Genomic DNA, 18,581 nt, shown 5'->3' with positions numbered 1-18,581 from the left:
CAGTTCTCCGAGTTGCTTTGAGCGCCTTCTGTTATCTGGAGCCATATTTGCGTCTTAGACTGTGACTTAATAGCTGGCCCCAGAGTCTGTGCAATTTCAGGACTTGGCCTAAGATTAATTAGCATCCCGCCTCAGTCTCTCCCTGTGGTCCCACACTTCACAGGGCCTAATCATGGCTAATTTCCTGGCTTCCTGATGCCACGAAGGCTGTAATTGTCCTTCTGTACCAAACCCGTCAGGGGTCAGTCAGTGCCTAACGATAGAGACCTCTCAGGCTATTTTAATCAGAAAGGAATGGAAGGCAGGGAATCGGGTGCTTACAAGCGCTTGGCGGGGGGCCGGGTGGGCTCTGAGCTGGGCCTCCAGGACTGCCACCCAGCCTCCCAGACAGGTCCGCCAGAAAAGACACAGGAGGCAGGAATGTGTCACCTTCACTGTGATCCAGCCATCAGAAAGCCAGTTCTTCTGGAGTTCCCTTCCTGGCTCAGCAGTTAACAAACCTGACTAGGATCCATGAGGATGTGGGTTTGATTCCTGGCCTCGCTCAGTGGGTTAAGGATCAGGCATTGCCATGAGCTGTGGTCTAGGTCGTAGACAAGTCTCGGATCTGGCATTGCTGTGGCTTCGGCTGTGGCCGGCAGCTGTAGCTCTGATGTGACCCCTAGCCTGGGAACCTCCATAGGCCGTGGGTGCAGCCCTAAAAAGCAAAAAAAAAAAAAAAAAAAGAAAGAAAGAAAGCCAGTGCCTCAACCCTTGGCCTCTGAGTGACGCTGTGTCTGCTTAGAGTGACACTTTGTGAAGGGCGTTGCCCACAGCTCACCCAGCCAGGGCGGGACGTGGTTGAAAACACTCCTGGCCTCTGCCATGTGCGTAGCCCAGAAACAGCCAGTGTATGTCCCCTCCTCTCCATCTTACTTCCACCTTCCCTGCCTTCCACGAGGCTACCTGATCAGCCAGAGGCAGCCACGTTGCACGCATCCAGGCCCCAGCTGGAAGCAAGGCTGAGAAACACAGCGTCTGGCTCTCTGGCCTCTAATGAGCAGAGAGGCACCCTTGGAGGAGAGTGGGATGGGTGCCAGGGGACCACCCACCTTCCACCCTGGCATCGACTGTGCTCCACCCACACACAGTCCTTTGGGGACCACCCTCAGAGAGGGAAAGAGAGACAACCCGGGCTGCCTTCAGAAGCAATGAGTGGACTGGGAACCATGTGAAAGAAGTCATTCATTAAGTTAATGAATATGCATTACCATGGGCCAGGCACTCTGCGAAGCTCTGAGGTTAAAGACCCCAAATCAGGAGTTCCCATTGTGGCGCAGCGGAAATGAATCCGACTGGTAACCATGAGGTTGCAGGTTCGATCCCTGGCCTCGCTCAGTGGGTGAAGGATCTGGCGTTGCCAGGAGCTGTGGGGTAGGTCGCAGCTGCAGCTCGGATCTGGTGTGGCTGTGGCTGTGGTGTAGGCCAGCAGCTATAGCTCTGATTAGACCCCTAGCCTGGGAACCTCCATATGCCGCAGGTGCGGCCCTAAAAAGCAACAAAACAAAACGAAACGAAACAAAACAAAACAAAACCTCTAAATCAGATAAGGCTCATTTCTCTGCCCTGGAAGATCTGCTTGTGAAGGTACGGGTCCTGCTTACCCTAGAGGAAAATGGACAGCTGTTCTCCAGCCTACGGAGGGCCAGCCAGTGGACGCTGAAAGTTAATAACGTGAAGCCTGGTGGCCCAGCTTGCCCCCCAGATAATGTTGTCTGGAGTGACACCTTTTTAAAAGGACTTAGTCACTTGGGAACCTTTAAATGCAAACGATTTTATATATGTTTTGAAAAAGCTAGATTCCTACTTCCTTGGCAAGATGGAAAGCTCTGACCCCTGTGCTGGACGCCCCCACCCCCATAAGGCAGCCATCCGTGGCAGCTGAGTAGCGGTTCCCTCTTGAGTGGGCGCACTGTGCTCCTGTTTGCCGCAGTCCGCACGAGTGCTTTAGAGCCCCCAAGCCCAGGCCAAGTGGCAGTTGCAGTTTGTTATCATGCACCGGCTACTGTTTCTCTTATGCCCGGTGGCTTTCCCCTTGGCCATTCCCCACCTGGCTCATTGGGGGCCCTTGAACTTTGGAGTCAGACAAACAGCGTATTAGCTCTGTGCCCCGTTGCTGGCCACGGGACCTCTTGGAGCTTTGGGCTCATCATCCAGAAAACTCCCAGGGCTGCCGGGAAGGGATGCGTGTATATAGTTCGTGTTACAGGTGGTCCATCAGCAGGCACTGTCTGCTTCTTCAGGTAGGAGCAACTGGCAGCACTAACAGACAAGCCCAGAAAAATGGTTCAGAGCACGGACTCAGGAACCCAGCAGCCTGTGTTCAAAGCCTCGGCTCCACCACTCGCTAGCTAGACGGTCCTGGATATAAGCGGCTTACCCTCCGGATGCCTCTTTCCTCATCCGTAAGCAGGGCTGATAACGGTACCCTCGCAAGGGGTAGTTAATGAGGATTGAACGAGAGAGCCAATGTTTGTGGAGCGTGCCCAGCAGTGCCCGGCGCTGAGGGTGCCGTCAGGAAGTGGCAGTGACCCTTGTAATCAGCCGAGGGGCAGACGCGGGGATGCTCATGAGTCTAGTATGTTCCTTCATGCATCTAGCCCTTTGTTCATGCCAGAGACATTTACTGGGTACTTGTAGGTGGTGGGGTCAGGGCAGTGAGCAACCCACTCTCCTGGTACTCATGGGGTGGAGGGGGCGGGTGTCAGGGCCAGAGGTCAGGGGGGCCAGCTGGCACAGGGCCTGGAAGACCCCACAAAACAGTTTGGATTTCATTTTGAATGTGAAGATTCCCCTGGAGGGTTTTCAGCAGGAGGGTTAGGTGTTGAGCTCCTGTTTTGCAAAGATCCCCAGTGTTTATGCAGAAGGACCAGACGGGGGATGGGGGGGCGGTGAAGCAGGGGTCCCCCGTGAGCGTAATTGGCCTTTATCTCTCTCCCAGCCCCGACCCTCGCACCTCCCTCCTTCTTGCAGCTTCCCCTTCTCACTTGAGCTTTCTCTTGGTCACAGTTTTTCACTCCCTCCGTATCCCTCTGTTGAAGTTTTACAAGAGAGAGACCTTCTGAATCTCTCAGCTCATCTTTGTTGCCCGGGTCAAGGCCGGGCTTGCTGGTCAACCTAGACCAGCCGCCAGCTCAGGCCTCCATCGGCTGTGACTAGAGGTGGCGGCCAGATCAGATGATCTAAAGTCTGCCTGCCCAAGGGCTGTCCCCTGAGCAGGGACTGGGTCCCCACCTTCTTGTCGAGGAGGCTGCAGGCAGGACAGTGAATAGACTTGAGGGGCCATCCGCACTATTAGTATCAGGCAGAAGAGGGAATGGATTGGTTTCCTTGGCCGCCAAGAAGTAGAGTTAAGCAGAAAGTGTCTCCGAGGGTGCATGGGGGAGTTCCCGCCGTCGTGGTGCAGCGGAAATGAATCCAACTAGAAACCATGAGGTTGCTGGTTCGATCCCTGGCCTCGCTCAGTGGGTTAAGGATCCGGTGTTGCCATGAGCTGTGTGTAAGTCGTGGACATGGCTCCGATCTGGTGTTGCTATGGCTGTGGTGTAGGCTGGCGGCTACAGTTCCGATTAGACCCCTAACCTGGGAATCTGCATATGCTATGGGTGCAGCTCTAAAAAGCAAAAAAAAAAAAAAAAAAATGTGTGGGGATGGATTTGGGGGTGCCTAGGATGGAGAGGAAGGCGGTCTCCATCCTCACCCTTCTGCATCGGGTACCACTGTCCTTGGAGGCAGCCAAGGTCAGACAGAGGGGTCAGGGCAGCACAGTCTCCAGTGGTGGCCAGTTCTCAAAAGCCACCCCATCAGGAGAAGGACCACAGCCCCGTCCCAGTCCTAGGGTTTCTCCTACACAACGGTACCCAGCACAAGGGACAGGTGGGGCCGCTCAGTCACACAGTGACTGTATGTGCCGGGGTGGGGGGGACCCCCTCGGTCACAGTGTGCAGTGTCCCCTGCCACCATAGCCTGCCCCCCCAGCCAGCACCACTTCCTCCATGTCACATCCCTGCCCCTTCTGACTTGTCACCTTAGCGGTTTCTCTGAGCATCTCCCCAGACTCCCTTGAGTCACACACACGCTTTCCAAGGACTAAGCCCACCTGATACCTCTGCCTCTTCCAGTAGAATAGAGTTCCCTCCATACGGTTTTGCCCAGCAATTAGGAAGCACTTTCAGGTAGAGCTGCCCTGGTGGGAAGAGCTGCCTCGGGTGCCCAGGCTCAAGGTCCCTGGCCCAGAAGGTCACAGAGTCATGCAAACATTGGCCAAGAGGCTGACCACTGCACCTGTAAAAGCCTTCCCCGACTCTCCAGTTCTGGGGGAACCGGGGAGGTGACTGGTGATGCTGGGCTGGGCTTCCGAGCCACCGCCGCCCGCACTGTGGATTGGGCTGGTGGTGATAAATGGCTCTAGCTGGTGCTGTCCCCCCCCCCCCCCACCACTCCTTGGCCTTAGATCTTTCTGCTGCTATCAGTGGATGAAGATTTATGGCTTCCTCAGCCTTGTAATACTTGGGTGGACAGCGGCCTAATCAACAGAGCCGTCCTTTACCAAAATGCTGTCAGACTTGATGAACGTCATGGGCTCTTAGCATTAAATTGGTAGTGAAGGGATGGGCCTTCCAGCAATTTACTGCGGGGTGGGCTCTCCTTAAAGGCCTGGAAAGCAAGTTCATTGCAATGATTAAAGCAAAGGCTTGGCTCTCACGCCGCTGCTGCTACCGTATCTGGTTTCCTGTTGGGGGCCAGGCAGCTTAAGCACCTCCGGGAAAGATCACAAGTGAACATGTGAAGCATGGGGGGCCCCTTCCCTTTGTTTTCTTTTTCTCCTGAGGTTTGCAAACCCCTGCATTGAGGACAATAAATGAAACAAGCCATAAAGCATCGGCCTTTACAGCGACCTTGCCTGGCACTGACTGTCAGAGCGTCGAGCGCTGTTATTTGTAAGAGATCAGACAGATCCGGGAAGACCATATCCAATAAGGTCGATTTATTCCCCACCCCAACCCAAAGCTGCCTCTGTCAGAATCTTCAGAATTCTCCTACCTCTAGAGGGAGCCATTTACATACTGCACAACCTGTGCAACCGTCCACAGCAGCCCCCAGCCTTGCTCTTTTTTTGCTAATTGTCAGTTAGTGTCACTGCACACCTCTTAGGATACCTTGCTCAGCGGGGCGGCTGATACCCACAAAGAACTCTGGACCCGACATTAGGCTGGCTGAGTACAAAATGAGCTGGCCTTGGGCTGGAAAACTGGGTGTTTAGGCATCGCTGGGGCTTTTAAATGCTGTTCCAGTACACAGCTGATACTCCAAGGGACTATCAGGTCTGGGCGCTTGCAAGTAGGCAGGAGAACACAGCCACTTAAAAACACCCACTCCGGGTAAAGCGAAGTGCCAGGCGGGGAGCCAGCCAGGAGCCCAGGCATCATTGTTGCAAGGACGTGAGAGTGGGAGGCAGAGAGTGGGCAGGTGAGCTCGGGGGCTGGGCTGGAACCTGCCACTGTATGCTTCTCAGCGGCAGGTGGGCGTGCTCGTGTGGGCGGGGCTGCGCGCCATCTCCTCCCATTGGCGGCAGAGGCACCTCCCTGGGGCTGGGGCGGGAGAGCAGGCCAGATGGAGGGACTATTTATTTCCCTCTCCAGCACCCACTCAGCATTTAGAAACTCTTTCTGGACCACATTAATTTTGTCACATGTTGCTTCATAAACACTTTTTTTCCGTTATGAGTGCTGGGTAGATTCCTGGAGGCCAGGGCATTGGTTTTTTAACATTTTAAAAATATCTTGACCTGTTTCCAGAGCCTTGTATGCAGTTAGCACTTGGTAAAGACTTGCTGATTAAGTCCTTTAATGCCTACTGCAAACCTGTCTCTTGACATCTTTGTGGGGTGAGCAGTTGTGCTAAGCTCCTGGGTGGAAGGAGGATGGAAAAGCTACAGAGCAGAGAGACACACATGGACTCTTCTTGAACACTGGAGCTCTTTCTTGTATTTATAATTAAGATCAGACCAGCAAAGCTGCATTAATCCCAGCTCTTTTACTTGCCAGTGGGAAATCCCACTTCAGGCATGGCTGGATCCAGGTGCTCAGACAGTGTAGCGGGGCTTGTTCACCATCACCCAACTTGGCTTTTCCCCCCATGTTGCCCTGGGTGAACCAAGATGGCCACCAGCAGCTTCCAGCTTGCAGTCTGTCACCTGCTGTTGCATCTCTTTGGCTCCTAAGCCCAGACACTGTGGACCAGCAGGATCTAATGCTCACACTGGCCAGGCCTGAGTAATGTGCTCCACCCACCCCTGGATGCAGTTCCACATGAATCCCTGGCTTGGGAGTAGCAAGGGGGAAGATTTCCCAAAAGAAAACCGGAGTACTTTTATCAGAAGACAGGGATGTGGAGTTCCCGTCATGGCTCAGCAGTTAACAAACCTGACTGGCATCCATGGGGACACAGGTTCAATCCCTGGCCTCACTCAGTGGGTTAAGGATCTGCCGTTGCTGTGAGTTGTGGTGTAGGTCACAGAAGTGGCTTAGATTCTGGGTTGCTGTGGCCCTCGCATAGGCTGGCGGCTACAGCTCCGATTGGACCCCTAGCCTGGGAACCTCCATATGCCATGGGTGTGGCCCTAAAAACAGAGAAAAACAAGGGAAAAAAAAAAAAAAAAAAGACAGGGGTGTGCCTGCTGGACAGATGGAAGCAATAGCCCCACCACAAAATCTCATAGACCTCCTGAGTTGGCACTACTCCGACTTTAACATGCATATAAATCTCCTGGCTTCTCGTTAAAATGTAGATTCTGATCCTTATATCGGAGGTGGGGCTTGAAACTTTGCATTGCTCACAAATTCCCAGGAGACGCCAGTGCTGCTCGTCTCTGGGCCCTTCGAGGTCCCTGGTCAGCCCCCCTTTTCCAGATAAAGGAAGAGAAACCCATGGAGGGACCAGACGGTGCCCCAGGCCTGGGCCCCAAGCCCAGAGGTCTCCCCTCCGGCCCCACCCCGCTCTTCCCAGCATTTGAGTCCCGGGGAGGAGGGAGGAGCCCATGATGGAAGACCCATCTCAGCCATGAACTTCAAAGCCCTCACTGCTTCATCCTGGCCTGAGGCAGGAGAACCCCCAGGAGCCCCAGTTCTATGGATTCCCCTCCATGGACCCCACTGCTGGCGCCAACAGAGACCCTGAGGGCGAGCTGACAATGCCTGGGAGGCAGCAACACCACACCGGGAGCCAGGGCCAAGGGCAACAGGCCGATGTTCAAAGGGAAGATGGGCGGGTGGACGGTGCGGTTCTGGAAGCGGCAAGACGCACTTGGAGTCTGGGGGGCATCACTGTGTGACAGGATCACCTGTGGAAGGAAAAGCGTCCCAGGGCCCCCTTTTTGTTGCATTGCAGCCTCCTCCCTGTTCTCCCTTGGGGTGCTCCCTACCTGCCTTTTTCTGCCTCTTACAGTCTCTCTGAAGGTCTTTTCCTGGAAGGATCCATAGCCTAGCCCCTGCCCCCGAGTGTTAAACATGCTCCGGAAATTCATGAATCCCTCGCCATTCTCCCCAAAGGCCACCGTAGACCAGGCTGGATATATTTCTTCTTCATGTGCCTGTTGGGACAATACAGTGTGGAGGTTCAGAACTGGGGTCAGTCAGCAAACTACAGCCCTGGGGCCAAATTCAGCCCCAGGCTGTTTCTGTCGATAAAGCTTTTGGGGGACACAGCCATGCCTGCTTATTTGGGCATTATCTGGGGGGCTTTGAGCTGCAGTGGGACAGTTGAATATTGTGACAGAGACCACAGAGCTGGCAAAGCCTTAAAATACTTACTCTTGGAGTTCCCGTTGTGGCTCAGCAGGTTAAGAAGCTGATTAGTAGCCATGAGGATGCAGGTTGGATCCCTGGCCTCGCTCAGTGGGTTGAGGATCCGGCATTGCTATTGTTGCCAAATTTGGCCTCTGTCTGCTGGGGCCAAACTGAAATGCAGAGACAGAGATTGGGGTAAAGGAGAAAAAGACGGCTTTATTGCTTTGCCAGGCAAAGGGGGCCACAGCATTGCCGCGAGCGGTGGTGTAGGTCACAGATGTGGCTCGGATCCCCTGTTGCTGTGGTGTAGGCAGGTCCAAGGCAACCCCTAGCCTGGATCTTCCATATGCCGCAGGTGCATGTGGAAAAAAAAAAATTTACTCTTTACAGAAAACATTGGCCCATTCCTGGGTTTAAGTAAGCCTCTGTAGCCACACTGTTGGGGTTCAGATCTAAGCTCTGCGGCTTTCTAGCTGTGTGACCTTGGGCACGTGGCTCACACCTCCGATTCCCCCTGGGGTGGCTGTGAGGACTAAAGGAGCAGATGCCCCTGATGGTCTTGGAGTGGCACCCTCTCTGCATTAGGTGTCATGGCACCCAGCGTGAAAGTGCCAACAGCGAGAGGGGGACATGGATGAGAGAAGAGTTCCCAGCTAGAATCCCGCAGGGCTCTAAGGCTCATGCCCTTCATCCTGAAGACAACAGCTAAGATCCCTGAGCTTGTGGGGAAGCTGAGTCTTACTCGAGGGAGGAGGATTCCAATGCTGGGGCATCTGGGGAGGGGCAAGCTCTAAATCACCCTTGACTGTCACTCGACTGGGAAGTAGGTCCAGTGCACATGGCTTGATGGACCTCTTCTGTCTCTCGGGGTGACCTTTAAGGCCCCCCTTCCCCTACCCCCCGGCCCCGGCTCTCAGATTCGTGCACATGCACAGCCGCTCCAATAGGGGGCGCCTCCTTCGATGTTGCTCCCTGGGCACCTGTCTTGCTCCACCCTGGTCCCTGCGGCACTCACCAAGTCCAGCCCAGCCAATGCTGGAGTCAGAGCCTTGCAAGGACCTCCAGCAGCATGACCCTCTTAAAGGGCACCTCGAAAGAATCAGGGTCCCATTAAGCCAAGCTGGAGAGGACCATGGATAGCTATGAGGTGGGCAGAGAGTGTCTCCAAAGTTTAGGTAGGACTTGGATACATGGCGAAGATTTGAGAGAAGGGCATTAAGGTTGGGAGAACAGCATGAGCAAAGGCACTGAGGTTAGGGCACAGGCCAAAGTCAGGACTCTGTCACAGATAACACAAATCCTATTCACACTGGCTTGAACAAGAGAAAGTTTCAGCAGATCTTGCTTCAGGCATGGCTGGATCCAGGGATTCTGAATAAACCCACCAGAATTCTGCTTCAGTCCTTCAGCAATCTTTATTTCTGTGGGAGGAGCAAGATGGTCCCCAGCGACTCCTGAGGTGCCTCGCTTTAGCTTAGCACCCCTGTAGGAAGAGAGCGCCTCTTTCCACAGCTCTAGTGGGAATCTTGGGGCTACTCTCATAGGTACTGCTGGACAAGGCCTGTTATGAGGGATGGAATGGGCCGATTGGCCAGGCCTGAGTCACATTCACACCCTCCCTTGGTCCACACGTGGACTGACAGTCAGAGAGGGACATGGAGCCCAGAGGAAAATGAAGGAGGCAGAGATGGGGGGAATGGATGCTGGGCTGACAAAGCTGCAGGTACTCGGGGTACAGGAAGCAGGTTTGCTTGGCCCGGGTGTCAGGTGTGTGTGAGTGTGTGTGCGGAATCCATGCAGGAAAAATAGGTTGGGGCCGAGTTGTAGAGACCTTGGCATGCCAGGTATACCATTTTGGGTACAGGTCTCCCTGCTAAAGCCAGGGACCCAAAGAATGGTGGCTTAAACAAGATGAAAGTTGGTGACTCTGACACAGCTTAGTGGTGGGCAGTCCCCTTGCTCTGAGAGGTCATAGTAGAACCCCAGGCACGGCCCCTTTTGTCGCTCCAGCATCCTCCAGATGTTGCCCCCCCCCACAGCCCTCAGCAGCTCGCGGCCACCTCCTCACTTCAGCCGGCAGGAAAGGGAGCAGGGCAAGGGGGGGTACAACCTCAAGGGTGCACAGCCCCCGCCCTCCCACCCCACTTCACAGGTCAGAACGTGTTCACCTGTTCCCTCCCAGCCACAGGGGACCCTGGGAGTGCCACGTGCATATCTGGAAATGCAACACAAAAGAGGAAAGGGGATCGGATCCTGGGGGACAGCCCCGCGGGCTGCCACTCCAGACCAAGGGATGGGTTTCTCAAAGAGTGATCCAAAGAATGGCAGGAGGAAGAGAGACCCCACCCCACAATTTCCATGGCCCCCACAATCTGGGATCCGTTCCGTGCTGTATTCTGTTTTAGCATACCCATGGTGTGTGTAGGGGAGGGGGGTTGGGGGCATCTGAAAAGCCTTGGGAAGTCCTGGCCAAAAACTCGGCTTCTCCTAAATATTTATTTATTTGTTTTAAATGATTTAAAAAATTTTTTTTCCATTATGGTTGGTTTAGAGTGTTCTGTCAATTTTCTACTGTACAGCAAAGTGACCCAGTCACACACACATATATACATCCTTTTTCTCACATTCTCCTCCATCCTGCTCCATCGCAAGTGACTAGATAGAGTTCCCAGGGCTACACAGCAGGATCTCATGGCTTATCCATTCCAAAGTCCATAGTTTGCATCTATTAACCCCAGGTTCCCAGTCCATCCCACTCCCTCCCTCTCCCCCTTGGCAACCACAGGTCTGTTTTCCAAGTCCATGAGTTTCTTTTCTGTGCCGTCAGCTAATTTAGATCACAAAGCCCGCTAGGGGAAGTTTAGCACCTACTGCAATTCTACCGATCATGTTATTTCAAACCAAAAAATTACTGGAGTTCCCGCTGTGGCACAGTGGAATCGGCGACCTCTTGGGAGCGCTGGGATGCATGTTCTATCCCCTGCCCAGCAGAGTGGGTTGAGGATCTGGCGTTGCTGCAGTTGTGGCTTAGGTCACAACTTCGGCTGGGAATCTGATCCCTGGCCCAGACGTTTCATGTGCTGCCGGGTGGCCAAAAGAGAAAAAAACAAAGACAAAACAAAACAAAAAATTACTAAAAAATTCTACTGAACACACTTGGGGCCGTAAAAGCCAATAAAGGCTTGAGTGTGGATAGCGAGACCCATCTGGGCCAGCCTGCCAGGGATGATGCTGGGCAGGTGCGTCCTGACCCAGACCGCTGTCACATGCCGACGTGCCACCTTGCAGTGAACCCCTACAGTGTTCACCCCTCGGAGGAACTGAGGTATTCTTTCCACCGTATCTGAAATAACCTGACTTTTTTTGTGTGTAGAAATCTGTGCAGATCAGAACGGAAGCTGGCCCACGGCTCCACATCGAGCCTCCTCTGGACTATCCTGAAGATTTTGAGCCATGTGGGGCTGTGAGTGTCAAGGCCAAGGATGCTTCTGGGGACCATCCACAGGTAGGACTGGCCTTCGGGGGCACTTTTTTCTCTTCTTTTTTCTTTTCTTTCTTTTTCTTTTCTTTTTTTTTTTTTTTTTTTGCTTTTTAGGGCTGCACTCATGGCATGTGGAGGTTCCCACGCTAGGGGTCTAATCGGAGCTATAGTTACCAGCCTACACCACAGCCACAGCAATGTGGGATCTGAGCTGCGTCTGCGACCTACACCACAGCTCATGGCAACACCAGATCCTTAACCTACTGAATGAGGCCAGGGATCAAACCTGCAACCTCATGGTTCCTAGTCGGATTTGTTTCCGCTGTATCATGACGGGAACTTCTCCGGGGCATTTTCTAACAATTATTTATTCCTTCCTTCATGAGCCCTGCCTTCTTTCACTCCTGCATTTATTTTCCGCACTGTAATGAGCATACAGACCTTGTGTTAGACCTTGTGCTTGGTAGCCAGTGTCCAGAGGTCAGGCTGATGTCTGATCCCAAAGAGGCAACACCATATACTCTCTTTACTGCAAGAGGGCGCTGAGAGGTGGGGCAGAGTGTAGCGGGACCAGGAGGGAGAGTATCTAGGGAGACTTCCTGGAGGAGGTGACACTTGCCTGGTTCCTAAGAGCTGGGCACACGTGAGGGCCAGGGGAGGTGAGGGTTGGTAAGCCGAGCTGATACTCAGCCTGTCCGCTCCTGTATATGTGCATCTGTTGTTAAATATCCGCCCCCGCCCCCCCACTCCCGCCCCAACCCGGAGCAGCAGAAACCACATATGGAAGCACTCAGAGGCCCTGGGTAGCTGTAGCTCGGAGTCCATGGCCATGCAGCAACTGACAAAGGTTGACCACTGGGGCGTTTCCTTCCCTTTCCTCAAACCGTCCTTCCATTTCTGAAATCCTGGGAACTGCAACAGTAAACCGCAGGCTTTCGTTTTAACAAGTATTTGTTGGGTACATACTTTTTTGAGCATCAGGCTCTGTCTGAGGTGCCAGGGAGGCAGAAGTGAACCAAACTGACGAGGGTCCTATTCTTACACAACTCATGTTCCAGAGGGGGAGACGGGCAATAAAGAATAAAACCAAGAAATAACTAATGCAACGATCTCAGGTATGGATACGCTCTAGGGGGATAAAAAAAAAAAAAAAAAAATGGAAGGGGATGATGGAGCAGCATGGAGATGGGACTGTGTGGGAGAGAAGGAACACTTGACCGGGTAGAGCGGGAAGGAAGGCTTCTCTCAGGTTGATGACATTTCAGCGGAAACTTGATGGATAAGAAAGAGCTGGCTTGGGAGTTCCTGTCATGGCGCAGCCGAAACAAATCTGACCAGTATCTGTGAGGACACAGGTTCGATCCCTGGCCTCGCTCAGTGGGTTAAGGATCCGGTGTTGTCGTGAGCTGTGGTGTAGGTCACAGACAAGGCTCAGATCTAGTGTGGCTGTGGCTGTGGTGTAGGCCAGCAGCTGTAGCTCTGATTGGACCCCTGGCCTGGGAACCTCCAGATGCTGTGAGTGCGGCCCTAAAAAGACAAAAACAAAAAGGAAGGAAGGAAAGAAAAGAAAAGAAAAGAAAAGAAAAGAAAAGAAAAAGAAAAGAAAAGAAAAGAAAAGGAAAAGAAAAAGAAAAGAAAAGAAAAGAAAGAGCTGGCTTGGGAGCGAGCAATGGGAAAAGCATTCCAGGCAGAGGGAACAGCAAGCACAGATGACCTGAGGCTGGGCTAGTTCAAGGTGCATGATGCAGGCACGGTGTGAGCAGGGGGCAGTTAGAATGAGATGAGGCTGGAGGGGTGGTGGGGTGGACCAGGCAGCGCACAGTGAGCCCAGCAGGGGAGGGGATTCGGATTTTCTTTCACAGGCATCATTTGCATAATTAGAATGAGTGTGTGAACCATCTCCCGCGGTTATGTACAAACTCAATTACAGAGAGGAGGCAAAGTCAAGTTGCTAAGCCAGTCCTGCCTCGTTTGCCAGAATGAGACCGCTCAGTCATGGGCCCCGGCAGCAGATTCCAGAGCCTCCCCAGAAGGACAGACTCTTCCTTCCGCGTGCCACTTCTGTACCTAAACCCTGCTTCTCTGACATGCAAATCACTCACAAAGGAGATGACTGAGTTCCCGTCGTGGCACAGCGAAAACGAACCATGTGGTTTCGGGTTCCATCCTCGGCCTCGCTCAGTGGGTTCAGGATCCGGTGCTGCTGTGAGCTGTGGTGTAGGTCGCAGAGGCGGCTCGGATCTGATATTGCTGTGTGCTGTGGCTACAGCTCCGATTGGACCCCTAGCCTGGGAACCTCCATATGCCGCAGGTGCGGCCCTAAAAAGACAAAAGACAAAACAAACAAACAAATAAAAAAAAAAAAAAAAAAAGGAGATGGCAGTGTCATCCAGGACACCTTCTTCTGATCACTGTTGCGTGTTGGTGATTGCTTCTCTGCTCGTAAAGGAAGGACAGTTAGGAGGACCGGATCACTTGGTTTCACTTCTAGAGATTTTGTCAGAACAAAAAATCTGACAGTTATTTGCACTTTTCGTCTTCCTGGGAAAAAAAAAACCAAAAACCGTCCAGTTCTATGGAAAGACGTAATGATCTTGTTTTCCTTAAACAGTCCATAGAAATGAGAATTTTCCAGTGGGCCAAATTGTGGACTTTATTGCCTTTAATATCCACCTCCCACCCCCCACCCCCACACACACTTGCTTTTTTTTTTTTTTTTTTTTTAGGGCCACACCCACAGCCTTTGGAGGTTCCCAGGCCAGGGGGCGAATTCGAAGCTACAGCTGCCAGCCTTCCCCACAGCCATAGCCACGTAGGCTCCAAGCCACATCTGCAACCTTCACCACAGCGCACGGCAACGCTGCATCCTTAACCCACTGAGCAGGGTCAGGGATCGAACCTACATCCCCATGGACACTAGTCCAATTCGTTTCCACTGAGCCACCAGCTTTTCTTAAGTTGGGGAGGCTACTTTGTAGCCCAGTGCAGTCTGTTACAACCCCGGCAGCTGCCCCACATTCAGAATGTCTGTGCCTGCCCTTCAAGCAAGAGGCAGGCTAGTTCCCTCTTCTCCTTTGGCCATTTGGTACCCTCGATTAAAGGAACATATATTCCTTGCTTTGCAAGCTCCCTGCAACACCAGGCTGCCTGTCCCTCACAAGCTATTAAGCTCCATTAGCATCCCTGCACGAGCGTGCTCTGAATCAGCATCTCCCTGCTGGCCACACTTAATTTTCTCCACCCTGAGTGCTTGATTGTATTTCTTCCTTCCCCTTTTCTCCCCACCTTGAGGGGGCCCTCCGTAAGGCTTCACAGTCAATTTCCCCTTGGAGTTCTTTTCCTGCTAAGTGAGAATAAAATGGCCACTCCAGTGTTCGGCTAAGGCAGAAGCTTGAAGAGATGCAATCTGACCAGGGAAGGGGAAAAAAAAAACACGTGGCCATATATACTCAGCGCCCCTCACACTGTTTGCAAGCGCAGCTTGAAATGGAGCAAAAGGAATTGCTTCCGCGCGTGTACTTTTCATCTGACCTTCACTGTGGAAACGCAGCAGCCTTTTCGCCTTTCATCAGATCCTTGGTGAACTTCAATTTCTTGGCGCCTTGAGTTCACAGACCGGCCCGTGCAGTCATGTTCTGTTGGCTTCCACCCTCGTTGACTGTGCGTTTTAAAAGATGTGAATTACTGGCTGACATTTAAGAATCAGAAGATTTCCATGTCACGATCTGAATTGGGGGCTTCGCTTGAAAAAATCAAAAGGTTGGGGAATTACATTCTTCCATAACAGCCGTGAGTGGAGCTGGGGAGTAGCTGTCCCTTTAAGACAGGTGTGTGCTGCATGTGCCAAGGTCCCCAGCATGTCCCAGACACCATCTAGATGCTGAAGATAAAACAGACGAGTATATAATATGCCAGCAGGTGACTGGGCTTTTGGGAGAACAGGAGTGAGGGGGCGTGGCTGGGGAAAGTGGGTGGGGCTGCCGTGATGCACGGGAGGGCGGGGCCTACCCTTGATGAGTGGCTATGGGAGGAAGCCAGGGAGTGAGCAGGTGGAGGGTCCAGACACAGGGAGCAGCAGGTGCAGAGGCCCTGAGGAGGGAGGACAGCAGGGATGCTGGTGCGGCTGGAGCGGAGTGAGCAAGGGGGCCGGAAAGAGGGGGTGAGGCCAGAGAAACAGCCAAGACTCAGAGAGCAGAGGGTTTGAGGGTTGCATCAAAGACGGGAGGGTCTACCCTGAGTCAGAGGGGAGGCGATCATAAGGTTTGGAGCAGCTGAGCCGCTCCAGGGAAGGAAGGGTACTTCTTTCCAGAGAGTTCTGCCCAAGTACCAGGCCTTGGTCTTGTTGACTTTCCATGGGCTGTGTGTTGCAATGGATGATAGGCTCCGTTAAAATGCTTTCGGCTCCATTTAAGGACGAGAAATGAAAGTACACATTTTTTCCTATTATTAGAGTATCCTTTTTCCCCTGATACTGCAAATCAATATTAAAAATTCAAATGATACCAAGAAAATAAAAGTCCTTTCATAATCCCACTGCCCCAGAGATTATTACTGTGAATAGGTGGGCATATAACCATCCAGGCTAAAAATTGGATACATTCATAATATTCCTTGAAATATGTATTAATTATATCCAAGACAAGATAGGTGATCTGGAACGTTCTCGTCCTGGCCTGTTCCAAATGAGCGGTACTTTCGCATTTAGCTGTCTGTCCCTGGGAGCATGACAGGAAGAAGACTCGCCCTCCCTGGCATCTTCTGGAATGCCCTCTCTGAGTTTTTCTTTCCCTTGTATGGATCGTGGAGTGGTGTGAATTGAACATTTGCCCATAATTACAGTTCAGTGTTTTCAAGTCATTGCTTCTTGCTGATACATAGAAACAACTAAAGATAGGCCTCAACTCTATTTTAATAAGAAAGAAAATTTTTAGGATCTCCTGTCATGGCACAGTGGAAATGAATCCGACTAGGAACCGTGAGGTGGCAGGTTTGATCCCTGGTCTTGCTCAGTGGGTTAAGGATCTGGCGTTGCCGTGAGCTGTGGTGTAGGTCACAGATGCAGCTTGGATTTTGCACTGCTGTGGCTGTGGCGTACACTGGCAGTTGTAGCTCCTATTTGACCCCTAGCCTGGGAACCTCCATATGCCACGGGTGAGGCCCTAAGAAGCAAAAAAAAAAAAAAAAAAAAAGACATTTCTCAATATATGTCACCAAGCAGGGCTGCCACGTAGGGACTCTGCCTGGACCCTTGTGGCTCACCCACCTGTCGGTGCTGTGTAGATTAGGAGGCTGTGCCATCATTAGCCAAACATTACCCTCCCCAGTGGAACTGCCCCACCTACTCTGTCCCCCCCACCAAGCCCTTTCTTCCCCCAACCCCCACCCTGGGTTCACCTGTCACCCTTCATTAATTTCAATGGTGAGACTTGAAAAAGGAGAGATGGGTTTTTAGGGAAATTCTATTGCTTGGGAACGTCTGCTGTTTCAGATTACCATATAAATAACCTTTGAGCAAGCGCCTCTTTTTTGTATTATTTTTTACCATTCTTTTCACAAAAATGGGAATCTACCATCCAGGCCCTTTGAGAGTCCCACCATTTTTAGCCCACATCATGCCGGGCTAAAAATTGTGGGCACTCACCCAGCCATCTGAACCCGGTGGCCCTAAGCACTGCTGAGTGTGGGGGTGGCCTGAGTTTGAATCCTGGTCCAGTTACTGGCTGTGTCCCTGCAATGGTAATGGTGAAGCAGGGATGAGGGGTTTTTCAAATTTTTTATTTTTATAATTTTTTTAATCCTTTGTCTTTTTAGGGCCACACCCACAGCATATGGAGGTTCCCAGGCTAGGGATCCAGTCGGAGCTGTAGCCACCAGCCTACGCCCGAGCCACAGCAACGCCAGATCTGAGCCGCATCTGTGACCTACACCACGGCTCACGGCAACGCCGGACCCTTGACCCACTGAGCGAGGCGAGGGATCAAACCCGGAACCTCGTGGTTCCTAGTCAGATTCGTTAACCACTGAGCCATGATGGGAACTCCAAGCAGGGACGAGTTTAATCAGATCAGCTTTGTGAGCAAGAGCAGAGGATGGAGAGAGACATGGGCAGCACAGAGACTAATAGCAAAAGGAGGAGTTCCTATTGTGGCTCAGAGGTGATGAACCTTACTGGTGTCCATGAGGACACAGGTTCAATCCCTGGCCTCGCTCAGTGGGTTACGGATCAGGCATTGCCGGGAGCTGTGGTGTAGGTCACAGACTCTGCTCAGATCTGGCATTGCCATGGCTGTGGTGTAGGCCGGCAGCTACAGCTCCGATTAGACCCCTAGCCCGAGAACTTCCATATGCTGTGGGTGTGACCCTAAAAAGACCAAAAAAAAAAAAAAAAAAGAGAGAAAAGAAAAAGGAGCCCATGCATCCCCAAGGCGGTAAGTTGCTTTTACCACGCCCAGTTCTCTCTGCTTGTCCCCAGGGTACCAAATCTCCCACCAGCTCCACGCCCTGTGATCTTAATTTCTCCCTTCTGAACACACATGGATGCCCCGACCCTCCGAGCAGTGTGGACAGAGAAAGGATCCTCTTAACTATTCAGGATGTAATGGTAAGCTCAACTTTCACATCCTCACGGCCAGGGGCCAGGGGCTTCTCCATACCAAGCAGCCGGGCCTTGGATTAGACCCCATGAGAGAGTTTCCATTTACAGCTGGGAGAACAATACAGATCACAACAGGATTTGGTGTGAACCAAAATCCTCGGAGTTCCCGTGGTGGCTCAGCAGGTTAAGAACCTGACTAGTATCCATGAGGATGCAGGTTTGATCCCTGGCCTCGCTCATTGGGTTAAGGACCTGGTGTTGCTGCCACCTGTGGCACAGGTCACAGATGTGACTCGGATCCCGCGTTGCTGTGACTGCGACGGAGGCTGGCAGCCGCAGCTCCAATTCAACCCCTAGCCCGGAAGCTTTCATATGCTGAAGGCATGGCCCTAAAAAGAAACCAAACCAAACCAAACCTCTGGGCCACCCACCAGAAGATTTCACACAACACAGGAGAAAATTGACTTGAGACCACTATTTTCTTTAATAATAGTAAGAACTTGTGTTAAATGAGCACTTACTTGGTGCCAAGGTCTGTGTAACATCTGTTGCTGCATTCATTAACCCTGCGAGTGTCGTGCTAGGTATATTTGCTCTCATTTTATAGTTTGAGGAAACTGAGGAATAAGGAATGATTGCTGAAAAAAAAAAAAAAAAAAAAAAAAAAAACAGTGATCGC

The 18,581-nt window shown here is 52.2% G+C and overlaps 1 protein-coding gene across 27 annotated transcripts in view; it reads left to right on the top strand.

The window, feature by feature from the left end:
- KATNIP (katanin interacting protein) overlaps positions 1 to 18,581 on the top strand; it is a 217,989-nt gene that overhangs the window by 75,954 nt on the left and 123,454 nt on the right. For 14 of the 27 annotated variants that reach the window (XM_085016999.1, XM_085016994.1, XM_085016988.1 and 11 more), the window contains 2 exons: positions 11,200 to 11,331; positions 17,780 to 17,908. In XM_085016999.1, the coding sequence (XP_084873125.1) occupies positions 11,200 to 11,331; positions 17,780 to 17,908 (261 nt within the window). The remainder of the gene's footprint in view (positions 1 to 11,199; positions 11,332 to 17,779; positions 17,909 to 18,581) is intronic. The other 13 variants (XM_085017012.1, XM_085017005.1, XM_085017011.1 and 10 more) reach the window with 1 other exon arrangement.

This window comes from Sus scrofa, chromosome 3 (assembly GCF_054392235.1).
Source record: "Sus scrofa isolate SSC_HxYL_T2T_F1_AM1 chromosome 3, Sscrofa_HxYL_maternal_Yorkshire_Landrace_v2.0, whole genome shotgun sequence".
In the NCBI taxonomy this organism is placed as follows: domain Eukaryota; kingdom Metazoa; phylum Chordata; class Mammalia; order Artiodactyla; family Suidae; genus Sus; species Sus scrofa.
This window is presented reverse-complemented; position numbering and strand designations above follow the sequence as displayed.